At 36.5% G+C, this 23,499-nt stretch overlaps 2 protein-coding genes across 2 annotated transcripts; one reads left to right on the top strand and one right to left on the bottom strand.

The window, feature by feature from the left end:
- Positions 1-2,919: 2,919 nt before the first annotated feature.
- On the bottom strand, positions 2,920-3,973 carry LOC140829735 (protein TAPETUM DETERMINANT 1-like). The gene is made up of 2 exons (XM_073193041.1): positions 3,352-3,973; positions 2,920-3,252 (listed from the first exon to the last, which is right to left on the bottom strand). The coding sequence occupies exons 1-2, from the start codon at positions 3,532-3,534 to the stop codon at positions 2,950-2,952; spliced, it is 486 nt and encodes a 161-aa protein (XP_073049142.1). The 5' UTR covers positions 3,535-3,973; the 3' UTR covers positions 2,920-2,949.
- Positions 3,974-10,108: 6,135 nt separating this feature from the next.
- LOC140830791 (protein high chlorophyll fluorescent 107) lies at positions 10,109-13,036 on the top strand. The gene is made up of 8 exons (XM_073194277.1): positions 10,109-10,787; positions 10,993-11,136; positions 11,219-11,524; positions 11,609-11,668; positions 11,760-12,005; positions 12,127-12,237; positions 12,324-12,500; positions 12,585-13,036. Exons 1-8 carry the CDS (start codon positions 10,155-10,157, stop codon positions 12,918-12,920), a joined length of 2,013 nt encoding a protein of 670 aa, XP_073050378.1. The 5' UTR covers positions 10,109-10,154; the 3' UTR covers positions 12,921-13,036.
- Positions 13,037-23,499: the final 10,463 nt, after the last annotated feature.

Here is a 23,499-nt window from a genome sequence, read left to right as displayed (position 1 = left end):
GTTATGTATCATCTTTTGGATATCTCTAAGATATCTGAAGAGTTTAGAGGAATTTGTGACTTTTCTAGAAACAATTTAACAGTTGTTAGTCAATATATTGTTGTTTTTTTCCTTCAAAATGCAATTTATTTTAATAAGTTTTCTTTAGCTAATATAATGTTTTAGTATTATTTTTATATTACTCATTACCTAACAACATGCGGGTTTTTGAAATATTTTGAATTTACGATATTCACATAGTTATAGTTTAAAATATAACCTATATATAATGAGCAATTGTTGTTACATGTTCTTAGTTATTTCAAGAATTATAATTAAGCACTATTTTAGATTTTCAAAATGTAATGCTTTTTTTATTTGATGAGCATGTTTATCAATTAATTGATGGGATATAAAAATATCAACATCATATATCAAAATGTTTCTTATACTTTTATATTGCTTGATTAATTAAAATACATTCATATCATTCTATTTACACTCCTATCAATTCAAATTCATTCATATAATTGTATTTACATTGTTCTGTTAGTTCCATTTAGTACTTAATCAGATAAATCATTGTTTTCAATTCTTATCATTTTTTTGGATCTATCTTTTTCTGAACAAAATCTTGTTTGATGGATTAGATCACGTCATGCAAGGAGTAAAAAGAATTTTTATTGTTAATTTAATTTTTTGATATATTAAATATGGATTCACGTGCGAATACACTTGCTTTCATGCTAGCACTACAAGAAAAAAGACATACGACAACGGTGAAAAACCGTTGTTGTATGTCCTGAAAAACCGTTGTTAAAGTCCATGTGGTTAAAGGGTTCACTCAACTAAAAGTAGCTGCAATTTGCGACGGTATTTGAAAAACCGTCGCAAATAAATTAGCGACGGATTTATTCAAAAACGTCGCTATCAACAACGGATACTTCATGATTTCCGTCGCTAATATATCCAGTAAAATAAAAAAAATTTACTTTGAATAATTAAACAAATCTAAAAAAACTCACAATTTGATTATGCTAACAATATACATAAATTCAATAAACACTTAAAATTTAAATCGAAACTAAAATCGTGTAAGAGAGAAAAATTTTAAGTGTTGTGAAGTGAAAAATCGTGTAAGAGAGAAAAATTTATGTGGTGTGGAAGAAAATGGACCGAAAGTGCTGTTATTTATAGACAAGTTGCGACGGTTTTTGCATAAAAGTGACAGCAATTTCAAAACCGTCGCGTATTTTAAATTTGCGACGTTTTTGTTTAAAGAGCGGTTATTTATAGACAAGATGTGATGGGTTTAAGCAAAACCGTCGCTAATTTTAGCGACGATTGGAGAAAAACTGTCGTTAATTTAAAACATACGACATTTTACTTAAAATCGTCGCAAATTTGGCGACGGTTTTGGCAAAATCGTCGCTATTTTTAAAATAGCGAAGGTTTTGCTAAAACTTTCGCTAATTTTAGCGATGGTTTCAGCAAAATCGTCGCTTATTATTGCATCAGATCTCCACACCGTTGTTATTTGTCCAAAAAACACACTAATAGACAACGATTTTAGAAAATCGACAAAAATCGTTGTCGATTGTCCAAAAGACAACGGTTTTTATAAAATAGTTGTCTTTTGCTTAAAAAAATGCACATACGACAATGGTTTTCACTAAAACCGTTGTTAAAAAACATATGTGCGTTGATGTTTTGGTTTTTTCTTGTAGTTTAGTACTATAAAAAATGTGAATCAATACCAAAGTCTTTATGCGAAAGACTTGGTTAAGAAAGATTACGCTATTAACAAGTTTACAAAACAAGAGTACTACCACTAGAGTTGTTAAAATGGGTTAGAATTGTCTGATCAGTTCGTCCCACCAAAAACAATAAATGAGCCGGGTTGGAAATATCTTGATCCACCGGACCTAATCGGGTCGGATCAGATACCCGATACCTGAAAACGAACGCTCACCCTGGGTGAGGGCACAATTAATTACCGCGGATTTTGTTATAAAAATAAATGTGGGCTAGAATATTGAAAGTTGGGGCCAAAAATTTGCCGTGTTTGCGATCTAAAAAAAAAAAGAATTAAGGATTCATTCTCACTTTCCGCGAGGCATAAAATCCTAAAATGATACCATCGATATTTGGCCATCTCCACGGCTAGCCAGGTTCGAGGTCTATCTCCATAGCTACTATACAGCCCAAGGATCTAGCATTTACCCTTGCACCGTCGATGTCCCAACGACCACAGGATCGTGGTTCTGGCCGTAGGCCGTCCACCAGGCCAAAATAAAAATACTGGTTTCAAAGTGGAGGAATCGAATAGTAATCAGTAATATTTTGAGACAATACTGGTGATAACATTGGCGATGCAAGCGAGTCAAGCGTTCTTGAGAAAGTCGATTAAAACTTGACTCGAACTTAATTTGATCGATCTCAGATATTTTTTCGAGTCCAGTTTGAGTTTCAAATATTTGTACTTGTATTTAGAAATATAGAATAAGGGATATTTTTTTTATCAATATATGCCTAAACTCAAGCTCGAACTCAAAATTTATATGCCAATTGTACAAGTCAAGCTGGAGTTTGAAAATAGATTACTCGATCAAGTTCAAACTCGAGTAATATGGTTAGTCCCCAATCCATCCTTCTCCTCATAATTGATGGACAAATTATTTGGTAATATCTTAGCCACATTGTGTTGTAAACATCAAAACTCACAACTCGATAGATCAGAAAAATCAACAAAGAGACAAAAAAGAATTTCTTCACGTCTCCCAAGTTTCATTCTTTTGTCACTTTCTTTGGGCACACTCCGTACCCACTCTGTCCGCATTGCATTGACACCACTTATATACACATTAATGAAAACATATTGAGATTAATAGCAAACACTACATATTTACAACATTGCTATAAGACAGGAAAAGGCAGAAACCTTCCTCCTCGTCAATTAGGATCAACTAGCTAGCAAAAGGTGGCATACTTGAATTCAAGTGGATACATGAATGAGTTAGCATACGTGAATCTGATTATCTGACTATTCTTCAATGGATTTCCTCCATTAACAACACAATCATCAAAAGAAACCCTTTTCAAGGTTCTTGGGTTCACTAGTCTTGCGGAGGCGAACCAGCCACAGCTGATGTGGATGTTGGAAGGAACACAGCCGGAAACGCAAGTGTTCACGATCTGAACTGTGAACTGTGGGATCCCACTTGTTGAATATCTGCTCTGTGAAATGCTTATATCTCTATTCCTGCAGGTCCCTTCTTTGTATTCTGTGTACATGCAGCATAAAACACAGAATATTATAACAAAATTTCATTTTAGTGTGTAGAGAAAGTTCGGAGATAATAGTAACTTATCATGTAACATGAGCTTTCTGTGTCTATAGTTTACATCTTCTGGTTTCATACTTGAGGTTCTGTTGATATCTTCACTGCCAAAATGCGTAAAATTTGCTAACGAGAATGGAAGCCCGATATCGATATCGCGCAGTAGCAGAACTAAGAGCACGAAGAAGTAAAAGAAGAGGCAAAAAGTATTCATCGATCAAGACTCTTGATTAATTCACCATGCATGGAAGAATACTATCAAGCAAACAAGCTTGGTATCATGCATGAACTACAAGAAAGCTGAGGCCAAATTTTGGGTCTTTTCCTTTAGTTTCTCCGTCTGCAGAGATATATAATTCGTTGGTTTCTTGAAATTTTGCTTCTTTAGAATTAGAATACACAAGGTAGAAGGATATGTTTGTAAGCAACGTTTTTATACGACATCAAACAGGAGGTGGATAGGAGGATGGTCATTAAATGTGCGACTCAAAAGGTTAATTTGCTGTGTCTGTGGGTTTTTCAACTGCTTTTTGCAGCATAAGTCGCTTCATTCAAGGTAGCCTAGGAAGAAGAACAGAAGGAAGGTTAGACATAATGCAGCTAATTGTCTCAATAAAGTTGTCTTGGAAGGAGAAAAGAAGATTAAAAAACTACTACAATTAATTAATCAACGAGGCGTTTTGTTTCTATATTCCTTGAATTTACGTAAAACCTTTGGATCGAATAGCTTCTCAAGTAAGTCGCTTTGCTGTTTCAATTCTTTTAGTACTTTTAAGTAGGGGTCTGAAATTTCATATTGTTCTTTCCTTTACTTAGGTTATAGGGACCTTAAATGTCAATTTCACGTGGACACTGTAATTGTAACATCAAATCCTATGTTTGTACTTGCTGTATCTATTATAAATCCAAAAGGGTTTTTTGCAATTTGTACCCAAAAGGCCAAAGCAAGTGAAATATAGCAATTCTGCAAATGGGTTATGGTTTTAACTTTTAACAATGAAAAAAGTAGATCTTAGTGTCCCCATAAATCCCTCCTTGAAAAAGTGGTATCTTCCGAGAGGACAGAGTGTAGGTGGGGCTTTTTTCATCGGAAGTAACAAGAACGAGGACGAGGACCCTTCGGGGCCTCCATTTTTTTGGCTTCCATAAGCATGCCATAAATTGCAATTAAAAAAAAGTAACATCATCACATCAAAAGCATGCTTCTTTTTATAGAAATGGCTCACCAAAATCAAAAATGGGTAAACATTTCCAAAAATGGAAAAACCGAAATTAACATAATTACAGATTCTATCTTGCATAACAAATAAGAAAATCAAATCATAATCAACAAAACAAAAACTTATAAAAAAAAACGCGAATTTGAATTTGTCTAAAATCATTGGAGCTCGTGGCAAAAACATAATAACAAATAAGTCTTTTACAAGAAGTTACAATTGATCAAATGAAAGAAAAAGATTTATAATTATTCTTTTCCAAATGTAGCTCATTTTCTTTGTCAAAGTTCAAGATTGTCCAAAATTAACTAATTTCACTTTTCTGGTTTGGTTTTAGAGGATCCCAACTTGCCAAAAGACATCTTGAAGACTTGAACCGCAACACTACCCACGAAGAAAAACAATACACATGATCAATTTACAACTATTAGATCAATACCCAAGGATAGAGTCGAATAAATAGTTGGTGTATATGTGAAGATGTATTTGACTCATTATGTTAATCTGATGGCTAAGATTATATAAGGCAATAGGGTGTCAATCCAACGGCTGTGAATTATATCTTTGATGTCAACCGATTAAATGTAGATGAGGTGGTTAAAAGGGGGTTAATCCTTGTAACTGAAATAGGGGACTTCTTCTTCTTCATCGTGAAAAGCTCTCTGAACACACTGCACTCAATTCACCATAACTTGCTTCTTTCGTTGTATAATTCTTGAGTTCTAGAGTTGTTGTATTAACGGGGAAGGCCGATCACTACATACAACTCTGTTAAGTGTATGTGTAGGATTGTATTGAGCACTCGGTTGTGGTGTGGCTCTGTGAGAGCTGTATTCGTTCTTAACTCATTCTAGTGGATTTTATTGGGGTGTTCCCAGAACCTTGGATGTAGGATTGATCACAATCCGAACCAAGTAAATGCGTGCCATCTTCTTTGCTCTACCTTTATTCTTTGATCGTGCTTGAGATTTGCGATATTATTATTTCTGTGATTACGTGATCTTGTGCCAATTTGTTCTTCGAATCTTAACAAATTGGTATCAGAGCCAGGTTCGTTGCCCTATTCTTGGATCTTGACTGAAAGAGGGAGCTGCTGAATTGACTGCTCGATTGAAGCTTTGTGTTGATTTCTTGTGGATAGTCTATTGGCCAGGGACGAATCTTCAACATGTCAACATCAAGATTCGAGGTGGAAAAATTCGATGGCAGGAACGATTTTAACTTGTGGAGGGAGAAAATGATTGCACACCTGGGAAACTTAGGGCTAGATGAGGCTCTAAATGGTGAATCGAAAATGCCCGACACAATACAAAACAAAGCCGAGATTCTCAAGAAAGCAAGAAATACGATTGTTCTAAGTCTAAGCGATCAAATTCTCAGAAAAGTTGTAAAAGAAAAGTCTGCTTGTGAGATGTGGACCAAACTGGAGCAACTATATATGACGAAAGCACTTCCCAACAGAGTTTATCTGAAACAACGGTTCTATGGATTCAAGATGGAGGAGAATAAGTCCATTGATGAGAATATCGACGAATTCACCAAGTTGTTGTCTGATCTTGAAAACATAGAAGTGACGATTGATGAAGAAGATCAGGCCATCTTCTTACTGAACTCCTTGCCGAAGCAGTACGATCAATTGAGAGATACTTTGAAGTATGGGAGAGATACTCTCACTCTCGAAGAAGTTACAGGGGCCGCCTATTCAAAGGAGTTGGATCTCAGGGCTTCAGGAAAACAATACAAATCATCTGGTGAAGGTCTAAATGTAAGAAGTAGATCAGTTGAAAGAAGAAACTATGGGAACAAACAAAGACCTCAAACGAGATCGAGATCAAGAACTAAGAGAACCTGCTGGACCTGTAAGAAAGAAGGCCATTTTAGGAGAAACTGCCCTCAAAGAAAGGCCAATCTAAGGACAGAAATTAGCCCTGGAACCGAAGAAGTAAATGTACTTCAGGGATATGAAGAAGCAGAGGTCCTAACCATATCGACTGATGATCCAAAAGACAATGGATCATGGACTCAAGATGTACCTACCACATGTCCCCCAGAAGAGATTGGTTCTTTGATTTTGAGGATCTAGATTCTGGGCAAGTGCTAATGGGAAACAACCAAACATGTAAAATTCATGGTGTTGGCTCAGTAAGGTTGAAAATGTGGGATGGATCAGTGAAAGTTATCACTGATGTCCGATACATCCCTGATCTAAAAAGGAACCTAATCTCTTTAGGGACACTTGACCTAAAAGGGTTCAGTTATAAGGCTCAAGATGGCGTCCTGAAGGTCACACGAGGATCCCTGGTAATCATGAAAGGAAACCTGAAGCAGGGGCTGTATATTCTACAAGCAAGCACTATCATCTCAGACATTAATGTCATCGTCTCTACCAAGGATAAAACATCATTGTGGCACAAGAGACTTGGGCATATGAGTCTAAAAGGACTTCATGAATTGAGCAAGCAAGGCCTGCTGGATGCTAAACAGATCACCAATCTGGAATTTTGTGAAAATTGTGCCTTAGGGAAGGCTCATAGACTGAAGTTCAACACAACAACTCACGTCACAAAATCAACTCTTGATTATATACACTCTGATTTATGGGGCTCATCGAAGGTGAATCCTCAAAATCTGGATGAAAGTTTTCAAGCAGGAAATGCAGGAAACCAAAATTCTGGTGGAGATACTCATTCTCAGTCTGAATACACTTATGACATATGTCAGAATGAGACTCAAGAAGATCCTCACAACAATGATGAAGAAATCCAGGGAGATGAGGGACCTCATACTGAAAATGAAAATACTCAACAGCTAGATGGCTATGTTCTGTCAAGAGATCGCATTAGAAGACAGATAAGATTGCCACCAAGATTTGCAAATGCAGACTTCATTGCATTTGCTTTAAATGTGGCTGACTTACTTGAGCTTTAGGAACCATCCAGCTATAATGAAGCTAAAATGAGCAAGGATTGGCCCAAATGGAAGAAAGCCATGAATGAGGAACTCGATTCATTGGATAAAAATCATACTTGGACCCTTATCAATAGACCTAAAGGCAAAAGGGTCATTGGTTGTAAGTGGGTATTCAAGAGAAAACCAAGAATCCCAGGGGTAGAAGCAGCTAGATTTAAGGCCAGATTAGTGGCAAAAGGCTTCTCCCAAGTCGAGGGCGTAGACTATCATGAAGTTTTCTCCCCTGTGGTTAAACACACCTCTATCAGAATTTTATTGTCAATCACTGCCACGTTTGACTTGGAACTAGAGCAATTGGACGTCAAGACCGCCTTCTTACATGGAAAATTGGAAGAGGAGATTCTAATGTCACAACCTGAAGGTTTTGTACAACATGATGAGGTTGAAAAAGTTTCTTATTACAGAAATCTCTTTATGAACTCAAGCAATCTCCTCGGCAGTGGTATAGACGGTTTGATGACTTTATGTTGAGCCAAGGGTTTCATAGATCAAAATTCGATAATTGTGTTTACCACTCTACAGTGCCAGATAAGTCATTCATATATCTACTAATCTACGTTGATGATATGCTCATTGCCTGTAAGGACCTAAGGGAAATACAGAGATTGAAGGACCTGCTCAACTCTGAATTCGAAATGAAGGATCTTGGCCCTGCCAAGCGCATCTTAGGCATGGATATTATCAGAAACAGACCTTCAAGAACCTTGAGCTTGTGCCAAGAAGGGTACATATGTAAACTGTTGGACATCTTCGGTATGAAAGATGCTAGGAGTGTAAACACTCCCATCGGTGCACACTTCAAGCTAAAGTCTGTCAAGGAGGAAGATACTGAATTAGAACATGCTTATATGAAGGCTGTACCATACTCAAATGCAGTAGGAAGCATTATGTACACTATGGTGTCAACAAGACCTGACATTGCATACGGATTGGGTTTGATTAGCAGGTTCATGAGCAAGCCAAGTAGGGAACATTGGCAAGCTGTGAAGTGGCTGCTAAGATACTTGAAAGAGACCAAGAAGCTGAAATTGGTTTACTCTAGATCCCAACAATCAACCTGTGAAGTCATAGGATATTGTGATTCAGATTATGCTGCTGACCTTGATAAGAGAAGGTCACTGTCCGGGTATGTTTTTACGGTTGGAGGAAATGTTGTTAGCTGGAAATAAAGTTTACAGCATGTAATAGCCTTGTCAACAACCGAAGCGGAATATATCTCTCTTACCGAAGCTGTAAAGGAAGCCTTGTGGATCAAGGGCTTTGTTACTGAATTGGGATATGAACAGAAATGTGCTACAATCTTCTGTGACTCACAAAGTGCAATCCACTTGTCAAAGAATGCTGTATTTCATGAAAGAACGAAGCACATCGATGTGAGATTACACTTTGTAAGGGAAATCATCTCAAGAGAACTAGTGAGTGTCAAGAAAATCAACACAAAAGTCAATCCAGCAGATATGCTAACAAAAGTTATCCCAGTCAATAAACTCAACGGTGCACTGGGACTACTCAATATGGAAGAATGACTGTCAAGGCCTTGAATCTGGGAACATGCTTTTGGAACCACTGTAATGAGACAAATAGGTGGAGAATTGTGAAGATGTATTTGACTCATTATGTTAATATGATGGCTAAGATTATGTAAGGCAATAGGATGTCCATCCAACGGCTGTGAATTATATCTTTGAGGTCAACCGATTAAATGTAGATGAGGTGGTTAAAAGGGGGTTAATCCTTGTAACTGAAATAGGGGACTTCTTCTTCTTCATCGTGAAAAGCTCTCTGAACACAGTGCACTCAATTCACCATAACTTGCTTCTTTCGTTGTATAATTCTTGAGTTCTAGAGTTGTTGTATTAACGGGGAAGGCCGATCACTACATACAAGTCTGTTAAGTGTATGTGTAGGATTGTATTGAGCACTCGGTTGTGGTGTGGTTCTGTGAGAGCTGTATTCGTTCTTAACTCATTCTAGTGGATTTTATTGGGGTGTTCCCAGAACCTTGAATGTAGGATTGATCACAATCCGAACCAAATAAATGCGTGCCATCTTCTTTGCTCTACCTTTATTCTTTGATCGTGCTTGAGATTTGCGATATTATTATTTCTGTGATTACGTGATCTTGTGCCAATTTGTTCTTCGAATCTTAACAGTATATAATCGACGATATGTTTTTAAAATAATTTATATGAATAAAACCAAATGACATTTTTACATCAAAATATGATATCATGGATATAACCAGTTTAACCGTGGTATTTTAAACCATATAAATACACACAGACCGTGAACTTTTCCAAGATTTTGATCACATTTTTCCAGAATAAATATGGAGATGAATTGCGTTGGGCTGCTTTGCCAAGTGGGCAGATAATTTTCAAAATTTACATTCCCCGCCAATAAAATGGCTCCACCTGGCTAAAGAAATCTACATTTTTGGATAGAATGTGAGCCTCGCGCGGCCTGGCCAATTCTTGTCCATTTGTTTAAGTACACGAAACTACTGTTTTGCCCACGTCTTATCACAATTCCACAATACGTTACGTTTTACCGCCTGAAGTAGTCGAGGATATATTGGTCATTCAGCGCAGAGCTTCGTCTAAAGACAGATTATCACCGTTGTATCTACAGTTTAGCCGTTGGGAAGATGACACTGTTCTCTTCTCCCTCCTCGACCTCTAAATTTACTCTCCTTTCACCTTCTCAGATTCCAAATTCCTCGAAATTTAGTTTCCCAGTACCCTTGAGAACTCTTCAATCTTCCTCTGCATACCCCTTTTCAAATCATGTACACGCGCAGGAATCATCATCATCATCAGCATCATCGCCGATTCTTCAAGAAAAGCCACAAAAATCTGCGATACGAACTGACAGTGAAAGGAAAGATAAAGATGATTTCGATATAGAGATCATGAATGCCAAGAAGTCCCTTGAGGAGTTGCTTGTTTTTCGCAGGCCGGTTGTGGAGTTTTCCGATGATGAAGAAGAAGAAGAAGAAGAAGAAGAAGAAGAAGAAGAAGAAGAAGAAGAAGAAGAAGGGAAGTTTACTGGAGATGGAGAAAGTTCTGCAATTGCTATTAAGCTGCAGAAACTTAGAACGTCTTCGGCTATTGATGCAGGGCTCTCGCGATTCGCGAAGAAGATGCCGATCTTTGAGCCTGAGAGGGTTGTGTCAAGTTCTGAGAGACCCCTTTTGGTGAATTTGGATTTGGCTTTGTACAGAGCTAAGATTTTGGTGCGGAATTATCGGTATGAAGAAGCAGAGGAGATTCTCAAGAAGGTAGAATATGGATACTTGTAATGATTTCTCTGATCTGGAGTAATTGGTACCTTTATTCCATCCGTAATTGTTTTTCTTCATTGACTTTGTGGTTATGATGTTTGAGTTGTGCTAAACCAAAGTTAGGATTGAATTATGTTGTTTAGTGAATTTTTGGAGTCTTTCTCATTTGTTTAATCTTTTGTGATCATGCAATGGCTTCAAGTGTATAAGTTACTGGTCGGAAGATGGGAGGCCTTATGTTGCCTTAGGGAAGGCTTTGAGTAATCAATCAAGAATGAATGAAGCAAGAGTTGTGTATGAAAAGGGATGTCAGGCTACACAAGGGGAAAATTCTTACATTTGGCAGGTTGGGTTTGAGTCTATATCTCTTAGAGAAATTTGCATGTAGACGAGTTGAAAAATGTATTCTATGTTTCTTTTTTTGCCAGTGTTGGGCTGTTCTGGAAAATAAGATGGGTAATATAAGGAGGGCTAGAGACTTATTTGATGCTGCCACAGTTGCTGATAAGAGGCACATTGCAGCCTGGCATGGATGGGCTGTTTTGGAGATGCAACAAGGAAATATTAAAAAAGCGAGAAATCTTCTGGGAAAGGGTCTCAAGTTTTGTGGTGGGAATGAGTATATTTACCAGACACTTGCCCTGCTTGAAGTTAGAGCAAAGCGATATGAACAGGCTCAGTATTTATTCAGGCAAGCAACCAAATGCAATCCGAAGAGCTGTGCTAGTTGGCTAGTAAGTTGTGAAAAGAAAATTACTGCCATTTGAACACGCTGGTGATGGATATGGAACTAATGTTTGAGTTTTCTTATTTTGAAGGCGTGGGCTCAGCTTGAGGCACAACAGGAGAACAACCCTACTGCCAGAAAACTTTTTGAGGTCTGTTTCTTCGAGACCTTGATTCCGGATTGTTTTGAGGTTCTTTCTTTTTGCACCTGAAGTCTCAACTTCCCTTGGGTTTTTGGGTCAGAAAGCTGTGCAGGCTAGTCCAAAGAATAGGTTTGCATGGCATGTGTGGGGAGTCTTCGAAGCTAATCTAGGAAATGTTGATCTAGCAAGGAAACTTCTGAAAGTAGGGCATGCGGTGAATCCTAGAGATCCAGTTCTTTTGCAATCACTTGCATTGTTGGAATACAGATACTCCACAGCAAATTTAGCACGAGTGCTGTTCAGAAGGGCGTCTGAGTTGGATCCAAGGCATCAACCAGTATGGATTGTGAGTACTTATGAAATGTCCCAAACTCTAGTTTCTAGTGTACGCGAGAATCTTGGCCTACGTTTATGCCCCCAAAACGAAACTGCTACTGACAATTGATAATATTTCCACTTATTTTTAGGCTTGGGGTTGGATGGAATGGAAAGAAGGAAATTTAGGCACAGCTCGGGAGTTATACCAAAAGGCTCTATCGATTGATTGCAATACTGAAAGTGCTGCACGTTGCCTGCAGGCGAGTGAATAGATTCAAGTTTTGGCTATTATTTTCACTTGTTTTCTTTTTCAACTCTTATCTTCACTCTTTCAGTACATTTGTAGGCCTGGGGTGTTTTGGAGCAAAGGGTTGGCAATCTATCAGCAGCTCGAAGACTATTTAGATCTTCGCTGAACATAAATTCTCAAAGCTATGTAACATGGATGACTTGGGCATCTTTGGAAGAAGATCAAGGAAATTCTGTACGAGCTGAAGAAATCCGCAACCTCTACTTCCAACAGGTACTTCTCGTATGCGCGCTGAAATGGATTTTCGACTTTGTGATGATTATTTTGAGCTTAAACCCGATTGTTGGTTTACTACAGCGCACGGAAGTTGTGGATGATGCATCATGGATCATGGGATTCTTGGACATCATCGATCCAGCTATCGATAGTATAAAGAGACTGTTGAATTTAAACAAAGTTGATGGATATTCAGTAAACGTTCAAGATGACAAATACATCAGAGGTTTTTCAACTGATATGGAGAGTGGAAGTGGTTTCAATTTGGATAGGTTCATTAGAGACAAACTATTCTTGGACCCTTCAAAACTCGACGTTGATTTGGAGCCATCTCGAATCGCTCTTGCGAAAGGTAGTAAATCTTGGACAAATATTAGGGGATCCGAGAGAAAAGAAACCGCAGCATCACCAGATTAATTAAATTCGCCACAGATTTTATCTTCATAGTTTTGTAATAAACATATAATCCGGACATGCAATGTATCAGAATTTTTGTATGCCACGCAAAACAAGATATTGTTTCATTTTTTACAGCGGAAAGCTGCAAGAACATCATGTTCACACGAGAAAAGACGATAGCAGAAAACGTAATTACATAGCAATCTATTGAAAAGAAGCAAATTTGGTTAGAACCATGTCCTAACTGAAATTGAATCCAGCATTTCCATTTTTGTCATGCCAAATAAAAATCTGAACATTGTCTGTGCGACCCTTCTCGTCCCGAGGAGAAACAGTCGTGGTCTTCCATTTCCTAAGTTCACTCGGAATCAAACCTGCTTTGATGAAATCAGCGTTGGTCATTTGATAAAAGAAGCATAAGCAAAAACAGGACTTTCGCTCGTTCATTCACGCATATATATACTATTGTTGACTGGACGATTCAAATTTTGCATTTAATATGTCAATTTAAAATTAACTTGGTCGATCAAGAGTATTCTTACATTTTTTTTTTGAAAAAAGTTGCAGAGTTATGTGAATATTAATTATGTTACCATGTATTTGTCCAATAAAAACGAGTACATAAATGCAATCATCTATTATCTCCGTCGGGTTTTGAGGCGAGACAGGTCTGGACTTGCGAAACCCGCCTCATCCGACCATGTTTTAATCCTTAACTAGGATTTAGTCGACCCAAATTGAGCTAGACTAAAGTTTATGCTTAAAGCTCATATATCTTAAATTCGAATTCATTTAGATTGTGTTTGGATTAACAATATGTAAGCAAGGAGAAGAAGACTAATTAGATATGGAAGTTCAAAAGATAATAAGAAACTTGGAGTTTGACTAGGGCTGAAAATAAGTGGTAGAGTTTTAGTTGATTATGTATAAGAAATTAATTAGACCTAAAAAAATTGAGGGTTTTTTCCCATTCATCTCCTCGTATTTAATGTAATTGACATTTACTTCTCCTACAATTTATTATTGTTTGCACTTGATAAGAAAGTAAAAATCAATCAAATATATTAAATACAAGAGAAGCAAATGCAAAAAATCCAAAAAATATTCCATTATAAATAGTGGTCTTGTTGATATGAAAAATAAAAATTTATGGTAAAAAAATAAAAATATCAAACTCTCAAAATTATCAAACTACACTTTATAATATTTTTTTCTCAACTCAATTGTGAATTTCTTCACAAATGGTGAGGTTATTTATAAAATTTCTTTGGTAATAATCCAAAAAATAAATTACATCATTACTTTCATCATCACACACAAATTTCTAATTTTTACAACTCTTATTTTCAACATTCAAATATTCAACATTTTCAACACTCCATCTTGTGATGATGATCATAATGATTGTCTTCATTACGTGTTTTTATACTGCATTGTTAAAAACCTTACTAGGAAAATCTCATTGGAATAAAAACTATAGTAAGGAAAAACAGTGCAGTCACGTAAACTCCCCCTCATGTTGACACGAACAATTCTTCACAAATTTCGTAGATTGCGCATCCCAATATTATATATGTGCTTTCTGAATATTGTCGTAGGAAGTGCCTTTGTGAAGATTGAATGTGACGAACATCAATATATTTATTCTTCTCAAGCTCTTTGGTGAATGCGAAGAACTTAGGAGGAATATGTTTAGTTCTGTCGCTTTTTATTTATCGTTCTTTCATTTGAGCAACACATGCAGCATTATCTTCATAAAGTATCACATGCTTCTCGTCAAATGATAATCTACATGAGATTTGAATATGTTGGGTCATTGATTTTAACCACACACATTCACGGCTTGCTTCATGTAGTGCAATAATCTCGGCATGATTTGATGAAGTTGTTACGAGTGTTTGTTTCTGTGAACGTCAATAAATTGCAGTGCCTTCACGAGTAAATACATATCCAGTTTGAGAACGTGCCTTGTGTGGATCAAATAAGTATCCAGCATCATCATAACCAATTAAACTTGGATTATCATCTTTTGAATACAAAAATCCTAAGTTTGTCGTTCTTCGTAGATAACAGAATATATGTTTAATTCCTTTCCAGTGTCTCTTTGTTGGATATGTGCTAAATCTTGCTAATAAATTTACGGCAAAAGATATATCAGGCCTTGTAAAATTTTTAAGATACAGAAGGGCACCGATAGCATTTAGATATGATACTTCTGGACCAAGAATATCTTCATCATCTACACATGGACGGAATTGATCATTTTCTATGTTTAATGATCTAACAACCATTGGAGTACTTAAAGGATTTGATTTATCCATATTAAAACGTTTAATGATCTTTTCTATATAATTTTTCTGGTGAACAAATATTCCTAATTCTTTTTGTTCAATTTGTAAACCCAGACAATACTTGGTTTTTCCAACATCCTTCATTTCAAATTCTTCCTTCAAGTATGACACAACTTCTTGAATTTCCTCAGTCGTTTCAATGATGTTTAAATCATCAACACGTACAACAATAATTACGCTGTAACGTCTACCGTTTTAAAAGTGCGAAAATATTTTTTTATTTAAAGCTCACAATTTCGAAATAACATTTAAAATGATCGTAATTACTTGATGGTAAACATAGTACAATTTAAATTAACAAAAATCATCCAAGCTCAACGTAAACATAAACGAGTAAAAATCGTAAAATCATCAACATATAAAAATATTCATCTCTTGTCAAATCACATGAATCAAAATGCGGAAAACATGTGGTCCTCGGGTCGTGTTACTGCACATCCCGCCTGCCTATTCAATCTTCGGCACCTCCGTTCCCCTGATCAAAATGATCACCTGCATCACACACGCCCAGTGAGTCTAAAGACTCAACACACATGTAGTAGTAATAACAAGTACATATACATAGCATACAACAGTAAAAAATAGCATAATCAGCATACCTTTCATGAACTTTAAAAACGTAACATAAACGTGTCGTGTAAAATCATTACGTGTCAAAACAGCTCATCATTAATCATCATTCGTCATTCATCTTTTATCATTTATCGTTCACCATTTATCATTCATCTTTTATCATTGGTGAATTCAGTTCATTAGAGGTGACTATCGTACACCCTCATTTACGATGAATCCATCATAGATAGAACCGTGGTACGCGGCGGCTGTCGGACATCAGTGACATGATCACACATACACTGTGCCTAGGCCTCATCATCAGCATTTACATATACGTCTTAAACATTCATATACTTCGATAGCCACGACTAATTCCCGTCATTCAAAACATTATCATTTTCATCAATTATAAAAATCATGCACCAATGTAATTTTTCTTAAATCAAAGCATGTGACGTATATCTTCATAAAATCTTAAAATCGTGGTCATGATGCATAAACATTTAAAAGATCACAATTTTGTGCTAAGGGTCCTACGTAATAGTCCATATTGTAGCAAAAACATTGCGCAGAATCGAAAAATTTAGCCATCAACAGAGACACATTTTTTCAAGCATTTAGTGGCTGGTGTGAGAAAAGAAGAATGGTCTTTATTAATGTGAAAAGTGAGTTGATAAAAGAAAGAGATTTAGTTCTTACTTTCAACTGCGTACATCTATCAATGATTTTACAGTCAACCTGTTCACTTAAGAAGCCAAGAAATATGAACTTTTTTTTTGTTTTAGGTCACTGAGGAGATTAGAGGTATGACTTACAGTACATAAAGGTTTGAGCTCTTCAGTGACACCTCAAAAAATGTAACTGTGTACTAACTTCATTTCGGATCATGGGAGTACCGGAGATATTCAATGATGTCTTCATTTTCCGGATTTTGTGTTTTCGTTGTTTTTCCATTTCAGAAGTTCATATTGATAAAAAAATTGTTTCGATTATCTTTTTGGTCAGCCTTGAATTATCATGGCACAAGAAAGACACCCCGAAGTCTCAGTCATCGATACAAGTTGCTTGCCAGCTTTATTTCAATTGCAGCCATCACTTTTCCAGATAGTTTTCTCCCACGAAGCATTTGGCTGATCAACAAGTTTGCTCACTAAAGATTGGTTTTGGTAGTGCTAGTTTAGATTTCTTGGCTATTTCTGAAAGTCTTAAACTATACTGGTGATACTTTGTTTAGGCCTTCTCTTTTTCATGCATGGAATTTATTTGGTTTAGTGAATTTACCCTTTTAATTTCAGTAGTTGTATCAGATCTTGGTACGTAATGGGATGAATAATTAAGCATCTTCGATCTGAAAAATGTTAGAGTGGATGCCCTGCAAGCCAACGGTTGGCTAGGGATTTTATTGACTCAATTGTAATAAATAATCTTTATTTTAATATAATTTAACTTTTAATGGTTTCGTTATACTTTATCTTTATACCCATGCAATCGGCATTTATAAAGTCCTTGATTATGCTTTAATACAAATGAATCGTAATTCGATGTTGATATTCATTTGTAAACACTGCATATTCTAAATTCGTTCCTAGTCGATTCAGCCGCCTAAAACATGCATAAAGGTTGCTTGAGCTCGAGACTAGCATCTGTGATGTTGTGTACTGCGTTTCTTGGTAAGGGCATGGAGATGTCCAAACATGCAGATGGGTAGTCATATGATGATTATACCGAACAACCCTCCCTCGGACTTTCCAAGTGGTTATCATTCATCGAGAGGATAAGTCCGTGGTTATGATTGTACACCATTAGTCCTTACGACCCGGGACAACACTGAGGCTCTATATGCTAGGACTGTGCTTTGACTCGTTTACCGGATTCAGGAGAGTCATCAGGTGATGAGGTTGGGTACAGTTGCGACACATATAGGAGCCAGTGCATTGTAGTCGGGGATTCACCGCTCACCTGCGGGTGTGTATATCCTATGTGATCTGATGAAATAATAGTGCATGGAATCTCTGGCCAGAGTATGAGATGTACGTTAGAGAAGGAGTTCTCCAATAGTCCACGCAATGCCACTATTATAGTTATAACATAGTTATCGAATTATTATGCAACCCTCGATGAACCAATGGTTGCAGATTCGATCGGGATATATGAGATGAAAGGACCGTACTGTACGTTAATCATAATCGACTGGTTCTTGCAGGCACTATCAGTGATACCTAGGGGATCATGGGGACGATGCTACTAGACGCTCTTACCATGATCCGATGGGTGCAATCAGAAATGAGTTCTGACATTCTTAATCAAGGTGTTGATGAAAAGAATGAGGCTAACTAGGGTAAGCCCGAATAAGAATAAATATTATTCTGAATCACAAGAGTTGTGAACCCACGGCTAGCTGTATCCCTGAACCATTGAGGGTCACACAAGCACTGGATCGTTTGTTCCCGTTGAGAGAATAAATTCAAGGAGTTGAATTTATATTATGATATAGTAAATTCAAGGAGTTGAATTTATGATAATTAAATTTTGAGAAAATAAATTCAAAGAGTTGAATTTATGAGATAGTAATTCAAGAAGTTGAATTTATGAAATTTGGAGAAAATAAATTCAAGAGTTGAATTTATAAAATTTGATAATTTAATTTATTAAACTCAAAAGTTGGGTTTATTAAATATTAAATTTTGGAGGTGATAAAAATTCAAGGAGTTGAATTAACAATTTAAATAATAAATTCAAATGTTGAATTTATAATTTATTTAATTTATTAAGCTCAAGAGTTGAGTTGATTAATTAATAAATTAAGTATGATTGGTAATATGTTTAATAGACTTGTAGGAGTATAAGTCTAACATATTAATAATTAAAGTTTTAACGGGTCTTGATTAATGGATTAAACTAGTGTGACTAGCCCAATTAATTAATCAAGCCAATTAATGTTAATTAAAGAGCCCAATTATTATACTATGATAATTAGGTCATGGGTTAAATATAAATAAGAGTTTGACCTAAAAGACATAGCCTCCACCAATTCAAAATGGTGACTCACGAGACTTTCAAACAATTCCTCCAAATTCTTGGCCAATTTTTAAAAAGAGAAAGGAGATTGAGCCGTCTCTCGATTATTTTCTCTCCTACGCAAAACTTCTTCCAAATTTTTAGTACAATTTGGAAGAGGATAAAACCATCCAGTCGTGGACCTGATTAGAAATAAAGAGTCCTTGAAGAAAGTTCGTAGGGAATTCATCAAGAGCTATCTCCGCTAACCCCGGAATAGTTGGAGCCGTGTGAATCGTTCACCAAAGGTATAAAATTTCAACACCCTATGAATGTTTATGATAAAAGTATACGAGCGTCCAAACATATTTTGACTTGGCAAATAATAAAATTTTTAAATCTTCCGCTGCATTTGGGCGTGTAGAAAACTCGGATCTAACAGTGGTATCAGAGCCAAGGTTTTTCTAAATCGTATGGTTTTGATATTGAATAATTTATTTCTAATCACACAATAAAATTTTTCAGAAAATTTAGCACCACGAAAATTTATTTTTTCCAGAGATTAAAAAAAATAATAATCGGGGGCTGCCCGGAACTGTTCGGGCAGTGCACTGTGCGCGCCTGGGCGCACAGTGCCGCGCGCGCAGCGGGCGCACGAGCTGTGCGGAGCGTCCGCACAGCGTGCGGCGACGGCGCGCGCACAGTGCCCTTGAGGCTGCCCGAAACGTTCGGGCAGCGGGCGGACGGCGCGGGAGGCTGCCCGGGATCGTCTCAGAAAGCGTTCTGATTGGTGGGCTTGAATTGTTTGGGCCCATGGTGCAATTTTCTGATTTTTCAAAATTTTGGACAAAATTGATATTTTTGAAAATTGGTTCAATTTTATTTTGGAAGATTAATAATTTTCTTGTGAAATAAATAATTAAAATATGATTTTAATTATTTATGGTAAAAATGAGTTTTACAAGAAATCAATTATTATGGATTTAATTGAAATTAAATAAAGGAGTTTATTTAATTCATTAAATTCTTTAATAATTGTGGTGGTTAGTGATAAAATTATTAGATATATGATTTATCAATATTAATGTTTAATTAATTGATGTTAATATTTGATATTAAATGCATGAAGGATGATCGAGAGCCTTGACCAATGTGTTAGGTGTATGTTAGGATATTTTACTGTTTTTTATTCATTTTGTTAATATTTGATATTATTAAAGTGGGTCTGGTTTATGGTCCCTTTCCCACCCCATGAGATGTATCTCCTTATGTGCCATGGCTATTGAAATGTAATTATTAGAAATAGTGGGAGATCAAGACTGGAAGATGGTGGGCCCGAGGAACGAGATGCAGACATGTAAAATATTGGAAGCTCTTGTAATAGTTGCATTTGCATCCCTGCATTCACCTAGGTTTTGGACCTCGATCCATGTTTGGCTCACATGGATCTTAATAGTGTTGGCGATCGATCATCCTTATTTATTATTGAATGTCATATTATGATATATGTGATATATAGTAGTATGCATGTATGTATATTATTATTAATATAGTTGCATGAATCCGGCAAACATACAAACTCGTGGCACACGATTTTTAAATTAAAATGATGAGACAATTTTAAAATTAAAATCCCTCATTTTGAATAAGATTCAAAATTTATATCAAACTGAAAAAGTAAAAATTAAAGGAGTTTAATTTTTCATTGCCTTCCATCAACCGTGGTTGCATGTTGATCGCTATCCGCGGACAGTGTCTGGCTCATATTATTGGGGAGGCCTGTACGCCGGAAAGCTGTAACTTCCACCGGACATATGATGTGAATTGAGTGGAACTTCCCATGACTTCGGCTCATATTATTGGGGGAACTCATGACGACCAGTCTACTACAATTCAACATTGATGGGTTGGTTTGACACGCTGAAAATAAACGGCGTCATATTATTGAGCCCTTATTAAACGTGAGGCAAAACACGCGGAGGTTGCATAGGGATGCAATTGGATTCTAGCTTTTAGAAATTATAATTGGCTGATATTATTCGGGATTATAATTGGCTAATCGGACTCTACGTGCCCATTAAGAAATACGATTTCCCTTTTTCATCAGAGGGTGGTGGAAATGTCAAAATAGTGGGAGGAAGATTTATAAAATAAAATCCATATTTTATATCTTAAAATTATTTTAAAATAATCAGCAACCATTATTCTGTTTCTGTATTATTATATTTTCGATTGTGTCACGTAATCAATTTTTATTATTAACAAGCTAATCGAATCTAATTTTCAAGACTGGTTGAGAAAATTGTTCTGAATCAGAGAAAATAGCATACACACTAATGTCAGTCTTGTTGAACTGACAAAGCATGCAAGATGGTAGGACCATAGTATGCAAGCTAAAGTGTAACATGCTCGCTTTTTTGTCAAATGAACTGTAGGGACAGTCTGAGGAAATGTTAAATGCTGCTGACATTCGAATACACATGCAAGAGTTGCATGGTGCATAAAACTCGTACAGTGAGGCGCACCACTTTTAAAAGCTCATGACTACACATATGCAAGATGGGGCTTTGGCCCATGAGTGTGGTGTACATATGACCGGACTTATTGAGAATGTGATGGGCCTGGAATATGTGATTCCTAACGAGTTAATAGATAACATCAATTTGTTGTCTTTCTCTTCCTCATTTGACGAGGTTATGGTGAACTTCAATTTGAATAAGATAGATGATAGCCTTGAAGAGCTAGTCAATATGCTTATGACTTATGAGATCACCATAAAACAAGTAATTGTTGTTTTTCTAATGGGCCTTTCGTCAGACGAAAAATGGCCTACAAGGTAAGGGAAAGAAATGTTCTGTCCCCTGACAAGAAAAACAAACTCAATAAAAGGCAAACTCTGAAGGACACTTAAAGGGCCTACAATGCCCGATAAGTCAGAACATATTTATTTCACTGCAAGAAGTTCGAACATAAGAAATTATATGCGCCAGAAATGTTCTGGAAATAATAAGTGAATGTCCAAGTAAACATGATTTCAACAACAAAAAAAAAAAGGTCAGATGATCCAAATCCCACACAAATATGGCACGCTAGACTAGGTCATATTTCCCAAACAAGGATGCACAAACTAGTGGGAGGAGACATATTTGACTCGTCAGACATAAATTCTCTACCTGCTTGTAAATCCTGTCTAAAAGGAAAAATGACTAAGACTCCATTCGATGGAAACGTGGAACGTGCGTATGGTCTACTGGATTTGATCCACACAGACGTTTGTGGCCTGCTAAGTGTTAGCACAAAATATGGGCAATCCTACTTCATTATCTTTACTGATGACCATTCGAGGTATTGATATGTTTATTTGAAACACAAATATGAAGCATTTGAAAAGTTCAAAATTTCAGATTTGAAGTAGAAAATCAGCTGGAAAGAAGTATTAAGACACTTCGATCTATCGAGGTGGAGAATACTTGAGTACTGAATTTTGGGTTATCTAAAAGAGAATGAGATTCTCACACAGTGGACTCCACCAGTAACACCACAATTGAATGGTGTTTCTGAACATTGTAAGCGAACCTTGTTGGACATGGTTCGATCAATGATGAGATTCACTGAATTGCCTACATCGTTTTGGGGCTTTGCGCTTGAAACTGCGGCAATGTTGTTGAATAATGTTTATACTAAAGCAGTGAATAAAACACCATATGATATATGGATTGGAAAAACTCTCAAATATTCTTACGAGAGAATATGGAGATGTCTTGCTTACGTGAAGCAGACAGTGGGAGATAAATTGGATAGTAGATCCACTTTGTGCTACTTTGTAGGATATCCAAAGAATTCTGTTGGGTATTATTTCTATCGACCCAATGAAGCAAAAGTGTTTGTTTCAAGAAATGCCACCTTTTTGGAAAAAGAATTTCTATTAGATAGAAAAAGCAAGATGATAGAACTTGAAGAAATTCAAGATACTCCCTCAACTATAGTAGTTGAACCTAATCTCCAACAACTAGTAGTTGAAGTACAAGCTCCTAGGAGGTCTGATAGTGTTATTAGACCACCAGCTAGATATATGCTTCTTCATGAACAAGACCATGATGAGTCTCGTGTTGGATATGATCCAATTAACTTTAAGGAAGCAATATCTGATACTGATTCAACCGAATGGCTTGAAGTCATGCAGTCAAAAATAGACTCTATGTATTCAAACCAAGTCTGGACATTGGTGGATCAACCTGAGAGAATCGTTCCTATAAGGTGCAAATGGATCTACAAAAGAAAGCTTGGGGCGAATGGGAAGTTAGTGACCTTCAAAGCAAGGCTGGTTGCAAAAGATTATACTCAAAGGCAAGGAGTTGACTATGAGGAAAATTTTTCACCAGTTACTATGTTTAAGTCCATTAGAATACTGCTAGCCATAGCAGCATAGTATGACTATGAGATATGACAAATGAATGTAAAGACTGTATTCCTTAATGGAGACATCAAAAAGGAAATTTATATGTCTCAACCTAAGGGATACACATCAGTAGGAAGTGAGTATAAGGTATGCAAACTTCAGATATCAATATATGGTCTCAAGCAGGAGTCAAGGAGTTGGAACCTCATATTTGATAGCACTATCAAAGAGTTTGGTTTTGCTAAGAATCCTGAGGAACCATGTGTATACAAGAAAATTAGTGGGAGTGCAGTGA

The sequence above is a fragment of the Primulina eburnea genome, chromosome 4 (genome assembly GCF_022965805.1).
Source record: "Primulina eburnea isolate SZY01 chromosome 4, ASM2296580v1, whole genome shotgun sequence".
Classification (NCBI taxonomy): Eukaryota; Viridiplantae; Streptophyta; class Magnoliopsida; order Lamiales; family Gesneriaceae; genus Primulina; species Primulina eburnea.
The sequence above is the reverse complement of the archived record's forward strand: the minus strand, read 5'-3'. Positions and strand labels throughout refer to the sequence as shown.

What these genes read in the sequence shown, in the direction of transcription:
- LOC140830791 (XM_073194277.1), top strand. Translation starts at nt 10,155, where the DNA reads ATGACACTGTTCTCTTCTCCCTCCTCGACCTCTAAATTTACTCTCCTT. An exon ending in AAAATTCTTACATTTGGCAG is followed by an intron (nt 11,137 to 11,218) that starts GTTGGGTTTGAG and finishes TTTTTTTGCCAG; the next exon opens with TGTTGGGCTGTTCTGGAAAA. An exon ending in CTGCCAGAAAACTTTTTGAG is followed by an intron (nt 11,669 to 11,759) that starts GTCTGTTTCTTC and finishes TTTTTGGGTCAG; the next exon opens with AAAGCTGTGCAGGCTAGTCC.
- LOC140829735 (XM_073193041.1), bottom strand. Translation starts at nt 3,534, where the DNA reads ATGAATACTTTTTGCCTCTTCTTTTACTTCTTCGTGCTCTTAGTTCTG. An exon ending in ACAGAAAGCTCATGTTACAT is followed by an intron (nt 3,253 to 3,351) that starts GATAAGTTACTA and finishes GAATACAAAGAA; the next exon opens with GGGACCTGCAGGAATAGAGA.